Raw genomic sequence first — 15,921 nt, forward strand, 5'->3', positions numbered from 1 at the left:
AAAGCTTTAAAGTTGTATGAGGCAGTGTAAAACTAGGCACAAACCAGCAGCTGACCATACTAACTGATCTAATATTAGTGAATTTTATTTGTCAAAAAACATTGTTGATAGAATTTTATAAAAATACTACTTACACATTTTAGTGTGATGTATAAATATTGTAAATCAATGCATTTCTTGACTATTAATTAAGAAAAATCACAGCTCTTTGCCTCGAACTCAATGTATATCAATGGCTCGCTATGAGCCATTTTTGGGCTTCCATTGTCAGAAGTCTCTTCCTAAAGGGCTATGGGTAAAATTTGTCGGCGCCAACACTCGCGGTCTAATAGAGTTAAGCATAATGTATTTCCATGTATTTTGATTATCTGTTTTAAAACTGCGTTCATTTTATATTTTTCTATAACTGAATCAATAAAAATAGAACGTTTTAAGAATTTCTGAGATCATTTGAATGCTTCTAGTAATGTGTCGTGTTGGTCTTAAATTTTACTCATAATGGTCTTAAAAGGTCTTAAAAAGGTCTTAAATTTAACTTGCTGAAACCTGCAAGAACCTTGACAAGCTAAACTTATATTCTGTATGTATATATATATATATATATATATATATATATATATGTATGTATTTTTAAGTTGAAAACATTGTAAAAAAATATATTTTATTTATATATATTTTAAATTCTTTAAAAAAAATATCCTACAGAAAAAAATGCGTTAAAACTTAATGCGGAGCGAAGTCTAGTCAAATCCTTAGTTTCAAGTCGGTCGTTAGTATTAATTCATTACTGTTTGATCTTACATACATTATATTATACCAAATATTATACACTAACCCCAAATCTAAGCAAAGTTTGAGGACTTGCGAAGTTTAAAGTTTGAGGACTTGACAAAGTAGGCTAATCATCATTTAAACAGACTCAAAACACCAAGAGCCCGGAGCAAATGAAAAAACACATCTACATAACCGACTGCTCAGTCGCCATATAAATATCTTCTCAGTTTAGTTTGACATGTATTTGTGAATAAAGAAAACCGTATTTATCCTACCTGCTTCGGTGAAAGCCCGTTCTTCTGACTAGATACAATAATGCTTTGCTTTAAACTGCCATGTGCAGTTATCCGGTTCATTTTCAAAAGAGCACCGCATATAATAAATGTTCTCCGTTTCATTTCGTTCTCCGTGTCTGTCTCCTTATTAACAAAATAAAGTAGACTTTATAACAGAAAGCTTACAAATCTCTCATGATGTGTTGATTCGGGCGGCGGAGAAGCACGTTTAATAAAACGTGAGCCCTCACTGAGCCAGTGGCCAAATACGGCGCGGTGCGGCCAAACCCGGAGATAAAAGGAAAAACTTAAATTCGTCTGCAATCTGCATTGCCAAACAATCAGAAATACATACAAATTAATGTTCATGTATATTTTACATTTAAGTCTGTAAAAGACAGTATAGATGAAGTGAAAAAGCATTAAATAAGTTGTTACCCTTTGGTGGCACATTAAAAACAAACAAACATTCGAATCGCACTTTTTAAATTCGAATTATTATTGCCATTCGAATATTCGAATATCCGTGCCCATCCCTAGTCAAGATCAAATGCCTGACAGGATATTTTCACAGACTAACACACGTCACGTCTCAGGCATAGACTACAGTATTTAAAATAGCATATATGCATTAGTTATATTTTCTATTTAATTTATAGAGCAATTCACGCAAAGATATTAGGTTAACTATAGTCTATATAGAAGAGAGTAAGTGTATGTCGACTCGCAGCGGAGTGGGGAGGGGGCGTGGCATCACAATGGTGTCTCTCCATCGTGATGTCAGTCAACCATCACGATGGACGATGATATCATCTATCGGCACAACCCTAATTGATGCGATTTAGAAAAATATCATTACATTAATCATCTCTAAAATAACCAATGTATGATGTAGGACATTACGTACGAGATGTAGTGGCGATTATTTGGTTGCCCTCAGAAGACCTTCATTTACCCCTTGGAGGCGTGTGGATTACTTATTTGAAGGTTGGATGGAATTTTTTAGGCTTCAAAGCACCATTTGCTATCATTATATGTGTTCGTCTGAAAAAGATAATTATATACATCGAGAATGGCTTGAGGGTGAGTAAATTATGGGGTAATCTTTAACTTTAAAAGTTATTAAAAAGGTCATATTCATCACTGTTTCATTTCAGTCAAATTAAAATATTTAAAATATTTTTTGTCACTGTATTAACTCTTTGCATATTAAATATGCAGACTGAATAGATGATTATATGCATGTTGGCGGTCATATGTGAGTTCAAGGGTGTGATGTCATATTAGAGGTGTAGTTTCAAACTTACTGTCCTGGATGGACTGTAGAGGAGCATTCATGTGTATTATGTACAAAAAGCAAATAAAATGTGTCATAAGCCATTTTGAAGTGATTGATTTTACAAAACATTAACCATCAGACCAGCAGTAACTGATGCTTTGGAGTAAAATGTTTTTGTAGTCGGTGTCTGGTTGTTGTATCTGTATTTAGTCTGTGTGTTTTCTCAGGCAGTGTGCGATTGTGGCTCTTAAAGATGTGAAGTCGTACCTGAATGAGGAGGGTGGGCAGATCGCTGTAGGTTTGAATCTTCTTTTCAGCTTTTACCTTATATATTGTATAATACACAAGAATATAATTTAATGCATGATTCACTCGCATGTAGTTTATGCATTTATGTAGTAATAATTGGGGTGTGCTGGGATTGTGTTGTGTTCGTCTCTGGCAGGTTTTTGATGCCACAAACACGACGAGAGAGAGAAGGGAACTCATTTTGAGTTTTGCGCAGAGGAACTCGTATAAGGTAAGAGGATCTGTCATTAGTTACTGATTTGTTTTGTTTCACGCAGTCATCTGGTGACACTGCAGAAAATGCACAACTTGATCTCACATCTGATGCTTTGAGTTTTAATAAAACATGTTAAACTACCTTTACCAAATTGAAACTCAGTGTTCAGTTTAATACAGTAGGACAAATGTTTTGCATCCATTTTTAATTTCCAGTACGCTTTACAAAATGTTTCCTGTTGGGTACAAAATGAAGTCGGACAGGTTTTTACAGTATGATGGTGACACGGCTGTGTTTTTGTTTTTCTGTGCAGGTGTTTTTTGTGGAATCACTTTGTGATGATCCAGAAGTCATAGCTTCCAACATCCTGGTGAGTGACATCACATAAATCATTTACATATTGTTGTTAAAAGCACCACTATCAGTGATAAAATGATATAAAATATTATACATGTAAATTGTGGAGATGTCATGTTGATGTTTTTATATAGATGTCATGTTTGTGTCCTCTAACTAAGACTTCATTCATCATCACACAGGACGTGAAGGTGTCCAGTCCAGATTATCCTGAGCGAGACAGAGAAAGCGTTATGGAGGATTTTCTTAAAAGGATCGAGTGTTACAAAGTCACATATCAACCGTTAGACCCCGACCAACATGACAAGTAAGGTCTTGAATAATTTAAGGTTTTTATTTTGAGAATCTGTTTCTGGTTGTGTTTTTCTGATGAATAACAGTGATCCATCTTACTGTGATCAAAAACCCTCACAATGTAAAAACATTTAATTCAAAGAGTGTCAAAAAGAGGGCGTATGTGCACCTTATAAATGCCCTTATACGTTACCATTTCTAATGTAATAGATTTGCAGAATTGATTTATTTAACGTTGGTCATAAATTCCTTTCGTACAGTAGGTTTAGGTTATCAGGTTAAATATTATTTGGCCATTCACTGATTCATCCAAGATCTCTGTATTGTCTTAAACTAAATCCTTTGGACGCTCAGAGACATTTCAGAAATTCCTCTGGCAGGATTTCTTAATTTATCTGGAACAATGGAGTTGAGATATTAAGCTGTTTTCGATTAATGTTTTGTGACAGCTGGATTATGAGTGTTTCTAATTTGTCACTGCATTCAGACTTGAGGATTTACATTTAGTTTTTTGACATAAATGTGCTCGAGATAACCAGGTGGCTAAACTGCTCTGGTAAGATCTGTTAAAGTGGATGAAATGTTTTATTTGTCATTTCGTTTTACCTCAGAGACTACAGTGTTTTAGCTAATTATTTTATCTTTTTCTTCATTTAGTAATGTTAACTTAAATATGTGTGAACACACATATATTTTAATAACTTCTGATCAATTTGACACGTCTTATGATGAGAATATGATGTAAACTTTTGATATTGTTGTATCTAAAAACGGATTGGCGACGGATTTGCAGTGGTAAGATCTGTAAAGTGTTTATTTATCTGTCAATAAATATCTATTTTAAGTCCTCTATATCGTGTTGAAGTCATTGTATTTTATAAAATATATAAATAATGTTATCTAAATACAGTATGTGATGCTGAGTTTTTATTTTATTAAAAATAAGCTCCAGTTCATGTTCTCTGGACAATAAAAACTTTAAATACACACAATTTTTAGTTTGATTATTTGCATTCAGGCATATCACAATATAGAGGTTAGGTGAACGTTATCAGAACATTAAGGCAACGTTGGCACAAGATTAGGGCAATGCTCCCTAAACCTATAGGGGATTTTTTTATTGACATCAAGAAAACTTTCCTGGGGAACGTTAGGGTATCTGTTCTGGGAACCAAGCGCTAACGTTTTCAGAACGTTCTGGGACCCAAAATTGTTAGCTGGGAACATATAAAATATGAAGTGGTTCTACATACTGTGTTAGGTAGCATCTAAATTACAAAAGGCTGAAATTTTAAAATACTACAAACTTTTTGTTTTAAATTAAACCGTCTTTAACATCTCGCTCTCTTTTCTCAACTCATGTTTTGTTTGTTAGAGATCTGTCCTTTATCCAGGTGATAAACGTGGGTCAGCGTTTCCTGGTGAATCGTGTTCAGGATTATATTCAGAGTAAGATCGTTTACTACCTCATGAACATTCACGTACAGAAGCACTCCATATATCTGTGTCGACACGGAGAGAGCCAACACAACGTCCAGGGCTGCATCGGAGGAGATTCAGAGCTTTCCAGCAGAGGAAGAGAGGTACATATAACATCATGTTATCAAATGATAAAAAATGTTTTAAGATGATATAGTTTATATACTTTGAACAAGAAAATATTTATTGATGCTTGCTGCAGTAGGAGGATGCTGGGCAGTTGCTATGGTGTTCCTCTTGGTTGCTAGGCAGATGCTAGGATGTCCTGTGTGTGTTCTGGATTAGGATCTTACCCGTTTCAAAGTTTATTTGTTATTTACCAAAACTGCACCACTTTAATTAACCACAAAACTTTTTCATATGTACTCTGCATGTTCACACACATCCCAGCATGCACTGGGGCAAGTAATGATTGTTAACTTCTTTCCCTCTCTGTGTTAGTTTTCTAAAGGCCTCCGCAGGTTCCTGGAAAACCAGAACATCCCGGATCTGAAGGTGTGGACCAGTCAGCTCAGACGCACCATCCAGACAGCGGAGGAACTTGGCGTCCCGTACGAGCAGTGGAAAATACTTAATGAGATTGATGCTGTAAGTTTTTATAGGAACAGCAGGGTGTTGTTTTGTAAGACTTTACTGTCACTTACTGTTAGGGAAGCAGGGGTGTGTTTTAGAAGTCAATTTCTGGCAGATGTTTAATGGAGGTGCGTCATATTTAACTCATTTAACACATCTACATTAATTTAGCTCTGATGTTTTCTTGGATAAATTGTGGCATGAGCATAATAACAAATGCTCTTTCACTTCCCAGGAAATGAGAAATGTTAGGAAGCAGACATTTTCATTTATTTCCAGACTGGAAACAAAATCAGTTTAAAGTGTAAAGAAATGTGTTTGTGTTTTAGGGTATCTGTGAGGAGATGACCTATGAAAAGATAAAAGAAACATACCCAGATGAATATACTCTAAGAGACCAGGACAAATATCATTACCGATACCCAGGTGGAGAGGTACGTGACATAACTGATACTCATTGGCTGTGTCCGAAATAGACCCCTATACTCTTATTCCCTATTCCCTACATTAGTTTGATAATATAGTCCACAGGTTTCCCCAGGGTCCTTGAAATCCTTGAAAGTTTGTGAATCTGGTGGAAAAAATGCAGGGCCCTGGGAAGTTTTTGAAAATATACATGCAAAGATACATGATACAAAGATACAAAGATATATGCTTGAATCTATTTTATGTAGTTTTCTGAAAAAAATATTTTTTCTCTGTGCAGTGTAGGATAATTTCATTAAAATTTCTAGACTTTTTAAGCACACGTGCTAAACTGTTCGCTTTAAATGCTTATATCTTCTGTATGCGAATGTTGATTCATACCAAAATGCTTTTTTGCATAGTTGTGTTTGACACATGAAAACGTCTCAGTTACGTATGTAACGCTGCGTCTCCCTTGCCATACTTCCTGCGTACCTGTAACGCCATCTTTGGCAATATTTCAGATAGCGATATACTTCCTGGCTCCCACGTCACCCTGTCTTTGTTGTTAAGCCTCACCATTGGTTGAATTTGATATACACATTCAGACGCACTTACCCCTGGAGGCGTCCCCAAACTGTCACCGCAGTGACGCAACACGAGTTCCCTCGAAAGGGAACTGTAACAATGTATCTTAAAAAGTAACACAATGTAACCTTGCTCTCACTTAAAATATGTCCCCATATTTACTCCTTGAATTTGAGGGTTTAGGACCTGGAAAGTCCTTGAAAGGTCCTTGAATTTGAAGTTAACTAAGGTGTGGAAACCCTGTATAGACGGTTTCAGCAGTAACAACATAAACAAGCGGCTGTCATGGTCCGCACGTAACTTCCGGTAGACTCTACTAAGAATAAATAACAACAAAGTTCTTTAAACGTAGTTTATTTATATAACAAGTAGGGTTGGGCGATGTCCCCATAAATTGGCAGTTGACGATGGTTACGTAAACCATCGCGATGGACGATGATATCGTTAGGTGGGAGGGGGGTATTTTAATTTTTCGTTATTTTTCGTTATTATATAATTATTATTCGTTATTTTACTTTATTACTTCCACTTAAGAAGAGTTGTGCACTTTTTATTTTAATATATATTTTACATAAATACTATTCTGTACTTAAAATCTATAATTTTGTTATTTTACTATCCCAACTAATGTCTCTTTCCTATAGGTTGCACATAAGGGGAAAAAGAAGCTTTAATCCACTGAAGAAGAGTTGTGCACTTTTAAGCACTTTTTAATCTTTTTACATAAATATTTTTTTCTATTTAAAAGCTATAATTTCGTTATTTTACTAACCCAACGACTCCTCCGCGCTTTCCAAATTTTGCACGTAAATATCTGTGCATTATGTGCCACCAGTACTCCGTCAGAGAGCGGGTCTTCAGCACCACGGGGAACAGCCAGCACTTCAATCCGCAGCTTATTAAAACTAGACAAAGTGAACAGGGCCAGACACATCGAAATTTAAACATGGTCTGTGTATGTAAATCCCGCGTTTCGGTCGGAGTGTTGTTCCCGTTTTCTTGTTCTTGACGTTCGCTGAATTCTGGGTTTATATCCTAATCTGCCGCTTCAGTGCAGTATAGCCTCAATGTAACAATGAGCACGATCTCCCGAGACACTACAATAGGCTACTAATAAATGATTCATATGGGCTGTTTTCTTGTACAAAATTAATTCTTTTAAGATAAATGTACAACATGTAAAAAGACAAGATTCTAGCAATGTCAAGATTAGGGATGGGCATTTTCCAGTAACTTACTATTACCAGTAATTTACTATTACTTTTAATATTTAATTTTTCGAATATTTAAGCTCTTAAAGAACGAATATTCGTTTATTTAAATTATGTTAATATGTGTATTTTTCATTTTGTCATAATTTCACAGAAGGCTTATAATTAGGAAATATCCACAACAAGCTAAACTTATATTCTGTATGTATATATATGTATGTATTTTTAAGTTGAAAACATTGTAAATATATATATATATATTTTAAGTTCTTAAAAAATATCCTACAGAAAAAAATGCGTTAAAACTTAATGCAGAGCGAAGTCTAGTCAAATCCTTAGTTTCAAGTCGGTCGTTAGTATTAATTCATTACTGTTTGATCTTACATACATTATATTATACCAAATATTATACACTAACCCCAAATCTAAGCGAAGTTTGAGGACTTGTGAAGTTTAAAGTTTGAGGACTTGACAAAGTAGGCTATCATCATTTAAACAGACTCAAAACACCAAGAGCCCGGAGCAAACGAAAAAACACATCTACATAACCGACTGCTCAGTCGTCATATAAATATCTTCTCAGTTTAGTTTGACATGTATTTGTGAATAAAGAAAACCGTATTTATCCTACCTGCTTCGGTGAAAGCCCGTTCTTCTGACTAGATACAATAGCCTAATGCTGGTGCTGCGGAGAAAACCCTTCCTCGTGATGATGATTATCCGATAAAAACAACAGACGGATTGAACAAGATTGAATATCGGTATTTAACATTATTTTACAAATAACAACTGTGCAAAGTTACTAACGTTAGCTTAATTTAACAACATTTCACAAAGACGGTGCTTTGCTTTAAACTGCCATGTGCAGTTATCCGGTTCATTTTCGAAAGAGCACCGCATATAATAAATGTTCTCCGTTTCATTTCGTTCTCCGTGTCTGTCTCCTTATTAACAAAATAAAGTAGACTTTATAACAGAAAGCTTACAAATCTCTCATGATGTGTTGATTCGGGCGGCGGAGAAGCACGTTTAATAACACGTGAGCCCTCACTGAGCCAGTGGCCAAATACGGCGCGGCGCGGACAAACCCGGAGATAAAAGGAAAAACTTAAATTCGTCTGCACTCTGCATTGCCAAACAATCAGAAATACATACAAATTAATGTTCATGTATATTTTACATTTAAGTCTGTAAAAGACAGCATAGATGAAGTGAAAAAGCATTAAATAAGTTGTTACCCTTTGGTGGCACATTAAAAACAAACAAACATTCGAATAGCATTTTTTTAATTCGAATTATTATTGCCATTTGAATATCCGTGCCCATCCCTAGTCAAGATCAAATGCCTGACAGGATATTTTCACAGACTAACACACGTCACGTCTCAGGCATATACTACAGTTCTTAAAATAGCATATATGCATTAGTTATATTTTCTATTTAATTTATAGAGCAATTCACGCAAAGATATTAGGTTAACTATAGTCTATATAGAAGAGAGTAAGTGTATGTCGACTCGCAGCGGAGTGGGGAGGGGGCGTGGCATCACGATGGTGTCTCTCCATCGTGATGTCAGTCAACCATCACGATGGACGATGATATCGTCTATCGGCACAACCCTAATACAGGTCATTGAAAGTGCTTGAATCTATTTTATGCAAGAAGTTTTCTGGAAAAAAAATCCATATTATTCTGTGTGTGTTGTAGGATAATATCATAAAATTCTAGACTTTTTAAGCACACGTGCTAAACTGTTCACTTTAAATGCTTATATCTTCTGTATTCGAATGTTGATTCATACCAAAATGAATTTTTGCATAGCCATGAAAACGTCTCGCGTTACGTATGTAACTGTTGTTCCCTGAGAAGGGAACGAGGCGCTCCGTCTCCCTTGCTATACTTCATGCGTCCCTGTAGCGCCGTCTTTGGCAAATTTTCTGATAGCGATATACTTTCTGTCTCCCGCGTCACCCTGTCTTTGTCATTAAGCCTCACCATTGGTTGAATTTGATATACACATTCAGACACACTTACCCATGGAGGCGTCCCCAAAGTGTCACCGCAGTGACGCAACACGAGTTCCCTCAAAAGGGAACTGTAACAATGTATCTTAAAAGGTAACACGATGTAACCTTTCTCTCACTTAAAATGTGTCCCCATATTTAGTCCTTGAATTTGAGGGTTTTGGACCTGGAAAGTCCTTGAAAGTAGTGATGCACCGAAATGAAAATTCTTGACCGAAACCGAAAAAAGGAAACCAAGGCCGAAAAACTGAAACACCAAAATAAATTATTATGCCAATTATTAGTACAATTGCATTTATGGCTATCACTGTGTACTAACTTTACTAGGGGTGTGTTATTTTACTAGGGGTTATTTTTCGGATCAGCAGGTGGGAAAAATCTAATAACCAATAAAGAAATTGCAAACATTTATAAAAGAGAACAAAGTTGTACATTAATAGGTCTGAAATTAGCATTAGGTACAGAAATCAAATGTAATGAATCATAACACAATAAATTAAATATATTATTATTTTTTAGAGTTATTTGTCTCTTTGTCATGGGTTGTTTGATCAACATTAATGACACAGACTTAAGTAGGTTAATCTGACTGTAATCTTTACATACACTTAAGCCATAAACAGATGTTTTTATTAGAAAAAGAATACTGTGGAGAGAATTTTGTTTATATGTGCCCTGTCAATAACAACGAGATTTTATGTTTGCTTGTTTTTTTTAAACGTGTTTCTCTCGTATGTGCACTACCGAGGGCACTTAAACGCGTGCACATACAGAGACCGAGGGTGAATCCCAAACAGCGCAACAGTCGCTCCACATAAAAACGTTACGTTGTTTTTCATTGCTTTATTCGCCAAATGTATGTTAATGGATTGCAGTATGAGACACATTAGCGCGACTCATTCTAAAGCTAACACATCAAGACATGCTTATGGCTGTTTCACACGGTACGCGGTAAGCGACAAAATCGCGGCGCGGCTTCAGCTTTTTTCTTGTATTGGAAGCGTTTTGTGCACCATTTAGTGCAAATATGTTTATCTTCAACGGCGCCTGTCATGAAGTACCATGTCCGGAGAAGGAACAGAATTTTGGGTGCACGAGCATGGCGTGTGGACCAACTCCGCTTCACCTCTGTAACCGCCCCTGTTTTGCCGCTTTCCGCACGTCTCCTATTGAAAAAGAACTAAACACTCGCGGTTGCCACGTACCGTGTGAAACGGCCATAAATCTTTGCAGACGCGTGCAAAAAGCTAGACCGTGACTGAAACCTGCTTGAGCACGAAGGGGAGGGGTGGGAGACGACTGATCACCGTGAGTGAAACCCAAGCGCTAGCGCACGGATGGGAGGGGCGCGGTTGACATTCATTTTCGGTTTACATTTTCGGCTGGATTTTTTTATTTCGGCCCGAAACGGATAATGCCATTTTCGGCCCAAATTTTCGGCGACCGAAATTTCGGTGCACCCCTACTTGAAAGGTCCTTGAATTTGAAGTTAACTAAGGTGTGGAAACCCTGTATAGACGGTTTCAGCAGTAACAACACAAACAAGCGGCTGTCGCGGTCTGCACGTAACTTCCGGTAAACTCCGCTAAGAATAAATAACAACAAAGTTCTTTAAATGTAGTTTTTTTATATAACAAGCAAAAAAACAACACATAGATTACCTAGGAAACCAAAACATTTGTTATTTTCGACGAGGCATTTGTTCAAGAGATCAGTTTAGCAACTAGTCAGACCATTAAAAAAACAAAACAGGAAGTAAGGTTTGGATCCAGACGTGTATCACATGTGTCCGATGAAACCGTCTATGCTCTTATTTCCTATTCCCTACATTAGTTTGATAATATAGTCCACTTAAATGAGTGAGTGAATTCAGACACTAAGTCCCGGACACTAAGTGCTGCGGGTGCCATCTTGTGTCAAGACCCGGAAGTTAATTTGGCATGCACCTGACTGTGTGTTTACTTATTATTGTGGTGCATTATGGGATTGAATAAGTGCACTCAATAACATCCAATATATATAGGAAGCTATTGCGGACACACCCACAGTGTACTGTATCATTACATAAATCATTGATAATTGTGGACAGATATGTAAGAGATATATTGCATTAAAATACCTGGAGTGTTCGTACTATTTGTCATGTAACACCAAAATTATCCCTCAACATAGGCTATGTTTACATGCACAAAATTTTGTCAATCCGCCTGAATTTAATCCGATTAAAGATTACGACAATGCAGTTTATATGCACCCTAAACATTGCAATCTGATTAAAATGTTGTTTATGTTCGTTACACGTAACGCTACTTTTCTCCTGATGATCAGATCACAGATTGGACTACACCGACTCTTTCAATACGATCGAAATTTGCATCCGATCGACAACAATCGTATTGATAAAGGTGTTTACATGAAGGCTTTTCAGTAGGATTGAGCCATCAATACGATTACAAACGGATTATTTGGTTGCATGTAAATTAGGCCTGGGCGAAAAATCGATTTAATGAATTAATTCGAATTTTTTGTTGTGGGCGATTTAAAAAATAAGTAATTCGATTTTTTTGTAATGGCGCATTTTTGGCTGCCCGGGGCTTCCGTAGCATTATTATAGCAACATCAACAACATCATAGCACACGTAAAACACAGCTGGGACTTTGATTCCAAGAGGGTGTTTATTTATTTATTATTCATCTCATAAATTGGGGTTACATTTGTCTTGCTTTTGATTAAATAAAAGCAAAATTTGCTTTAAGTTGTCTGCCATTTGTACTTATTGCTTTTCTTAATAAGTGGGGGGGGGGGGGATCGAAAAAAATCGGAAGTCGAATTAAAAAAAATAAAATCGGAGATTTTATTTTTAGGCCAAATCGCCCAGCACTAATGTAAATGTAGCTGTTATGTCCGGACAGATGATTTTTATTACTTTATTACAATAAGTCAACTTGCATTTGCCTTAGTAGTAAGAACTTGAAGTTACAATGTATTATTAGTTTTAATTAGATAAGATTATTTTAACGGGACATCATCTCTTGCTGTAGTCGTATCAGGATCTGGTCCAAAGGTTGGAGCCTGTCATCATGGAGCTGGAGAGACAAGGAAACGTATTGGTCATCTGTCATCAGGCCGTCATGCGATGTCTGCTGGCGTATTTCCTGGACAAAAGCGCTGGTACGTCACACATACAGCATGAAATCATCTACTAACGTCTCAGCGGTGATGAAGATGTCCAGAGCTACTTATGATCTCCTTTTATTGCTCTGTTTGTGTGATGCAAGCAGAGGTTTTGATATGTGTGCGCTTGTTTTCTACAGCTGATTTGCCGTATCTGAAGTGCCCTCTTCATGCGGTCCTCAAACTCACTCCAGTAGCTTACGGTTTGTGTTGTTTCTGAAATATTGTACATCATTTACACACCAGATAAATAAAATAAAGTTATTACTGTTGTTGTTTTTGTTACAGGCTGTAAAGTTGAAATGTTTGACCTGAAAGTAGAAGCTGTGAATACACACCGGGACAGACCACTCGTAAGAAATCTTATATAACATTTTATATCTCTCATCATTTCGGCAGTGCTTGATTTTACTGCTTTTTATCGTAACAAACTACTAACACTACCTTTAAGCTTATATATTTATTAAAGTGATTATCAGACCGTGCATATACATTAGTGTATAAATTCCCTGGGAATCGAGCCTTTGATTTTGGTGTTGCAAGCACCATTCTCTACTAATTAAGCTACATGAACCACTAACAGTCCACTAAGACCCTGTTTATACCTGGTATTATTAAAGGATTAATCCACTTTCATTAGGGCTGCAACTAACGATTATTTTCATAATCGGTCGATTATTTTTTCTGATTAATCGACTAATCGAATAAAAAATGAAATATTTCACAAAAATAAATTTTTTCACTTATTATAGTTAAATAAGGCATTAAATTAAGTTATTCACCTGTAGAAGTATAGTTTTAAAAGTCTAAAAGCCACACACTACTACAGAGGTTTACAAATATAATCTTTTTGATTTGGATATTTTAAGCCTTAAATAAAAATAAATTCGTTACACTCATAAACTCATTTTACTCTTCAACTTTAGACCTTGATGAGAATTAACATGATCCGTTATCAACAAAATGAATCAGTCATTATGATATGAAAGTCATTAGATTAGATTAAACTTTATTGCATAGGTTTCCAAACTTTTTGTGAGCAAGGTCTGCCACAATGGATAAAACAATCTGGAGGGCAACTTTTTGATATAGTCTACTCAAAACTTTTTTTATTTTACTTTGATTTTATTTAGCCAAGCTAATATAAAAAATATGTAATAAATAAATATTACTATTGAGACTATTAATAAATGTGCTTTGGCGGGCACCTCACAGACTCTGTGGGGGCACCACGTTGGAGACCCCTGCTTTATTTTCATTACACAAGTACAAGCACAAGGCAACAAAAGTCTAACCAGAAATGCAAAAGCAGTATAAAAAGTGAAGGATATCAGTATTGCATAGGTGCCAATAGGTATGTAAACTGCCAGGAGTGTGAAAACCAATATCTAAAAAGGTGTAAGATGTTAAGGCACAGCTGTTCTTCACGAACAGACCCAAGATGAACAAGAAAAATACTGCAAAACTCTAGTGACCCTGAGCCTTGCGATGTGCACGCGCCGCCACCTTGATATACATGCGTCCGTCATTGTCCTGTCAGAGTTGCCAGATCTGCGTAATAATACCAGCCAATGAGCCCAATGCCCTTCAAAATTGGTCCAAAAGCATCCCAATGACCATTCACAGCCCAAATACCAACAACTAATGAACCAAATCATTACATCTCTAATCAACCTACAGAAACAGTTTAAAAGAAGCCCAATTTAGATCTCCACCGAAAAGCGAGGACACTGCCTTAAACAAGCTGGTTGCGTGGTGAGAGGAAGAAGTGCCTGATAAACGTGTAGCTCGCGTTGTATGAAGATAACGTGCCTGACATTGAGCACCCAGTTCGCCTTGTGAAGAAACAGCGTGTGACTTTAATAATAAGTGCACAGTTTGCAGAAGCGTGTCTGCAATGTCCGACGGTGATGCGGGAGCTTGTGACATCACAAACCAACTAACTAAGTTGCTAAGTTGATTTTATCGATTAGAGTAAGAAGGTACTTGCATTACTATGCCATTTTATTGTCATTATAGACGGTTTCAGTGGACGCACGTGTAGTGACACGATTACGCGTCTGGTCAGAACTTTACTTCCGGTTTCTGTTTTAATGGTCTGACTAGTTGCTAAAATGAACTCTTGAACAAATACCTCATCGAAAATAACAAATGTTTCGGTTTCCTATTTAATCTATGTGTTGTTTATTTTGCTTGTTATATAAATAAACTAATTTAAAAGGACTTTGTTGTTATTTATTCTTAGCGGAGTTTACTGGAAGTTACGTGTGTTCCACGAAAGCCGTTTGTTTATGTTGTTACTGATGAAACGTCTATATAAACAGTGTCATAAAATGGTCTTTAAAAGACAATAAAATCGAGTATTGCCATTATTTTTGGGGAAAGTAACTCACTTACGGAAAGTAGCTATCGTGACAAGCCTATACCGGATCAACTGTGATTCGTCACGCTACCTTTAAAAGTCCATTTGAATCGATACGTAAGGTGCTGTATCGATTCGTGCATCATCAGGAGTTCATGACGATGTATTGTCATATCGATATTTTAAACACAGCATTCCAAAAAAACACATCTTAAAAGCAGGTGTAAACAGCCCCTATATAAGTCTTGTATAGCAGTATATAAGACAGAGCGAGATTATAGTTTTTATGCCGTGTCAGTGTGTGTGTCGAATGTTTGTTTTGTGGGTCTTTGGAATTTGGTCATCGTGGTGGAAGGGTCTTCTAACACAAACACAACTTCACTAAGTCAGCAAATGTAGAAAAATCTCTGGAATACCATAAAAAATCTTTTGAACTTGATTCATGTTGAACCTGTAACAGAGACCCAGCAAACGGTTTGTTCACCATTTTGCAGACTGTTGTTGAAGTGCATGTAAGGGTGAGTTTTCCTATAAACACCCTCGCTGTGAAACCACAAGGCTACGGTCACAGACACAATACAGCACTGAGATTTATGTATAACACCATCTCTCTCTTTCTC

General features: G+C 36.5%; 2 protein-coding genes across 2 annotated transcripts in view; one reads left to right on the forward strand and one right to left on the reverse strand.

The window, feature by feature from the left end:
• The window catches only part of myl9a (myosin, light chain 9a, regulatory), a 36,762-nt gene that overhangs the window by 15,941 nt on the left and 4,900 nt on the right, over nucleotides 1–15,921 (reverse strand). The gene's annotated exons all lie outside the window — the stretch shown is intronic.
• Nucleotides 1–15,921, forward strand: part of pfkfb2a (6-phosphofructo-2-kinase/fructose-2,6-biphosphatase 2a) — a 29,874-nt gene that overhangs the window by 9,067 nt on the left and 4,886 nt on the right. The window contains exons 4-13 of the mRNA XM_055188652.2: nucleotides 2,556–2,622; nucleotides 2,774–2,848; nucleotides 3,147–3,203; nucleotides 3,373–3,497; nucleotides 4,860–5,067; nucleotides 5,405–5,551; nucleotides 5,866–5,970; nucleotides 12,807–12,936; nucleotides 13,080–13,142; nucleotides 13,228–13,292. Of these exons, the coding sequence (XP_055044627.1) occupies nucleotides 2,556–2,622; nucleotides 2,774–2,848; nucleotides 3,147–3,203; nucleotides 3,373–3,497; nucleotides 4,860–5,067; nucleotides 5,405–5,551; nucleotides 5,866–5,970; nucleotides 12,807–12,936; nucleotides 13,080–13,142; nucleotides 13,228–13,292 (1,042 nt within the window). The remainder of the gene's footprint in view (nucleotides 1–2,555; nucleotides 2,623–2,773; nucleotides 2,849–3,146; nucleotides 3,204–3,372; nucleotides 3,498–4,859; nucleotides 5,068–5,404; nucleotides 5,552–5,865; nucleotides 5,971–12,806; nucleotides 12,937–13,079; nucleotides 13,143–13,227; nucleotides 13,293–15,921) is intronic.

This window comes from Misgurnus anguillicaudatus, chromosome 13, assembly GCF_027580225.2.
Source record: "Misgurnus anguillicaudatus chromosome 13, ASM2758022v2, whole genome shotgun sequence".
Taxonomy (NCBI): Eukaryota; Metazoa; Chordata; class Actinopteri; order Cypriniformes; family Cobitidae; genus Misgurnus; species Misgurnus anguillicaudatus.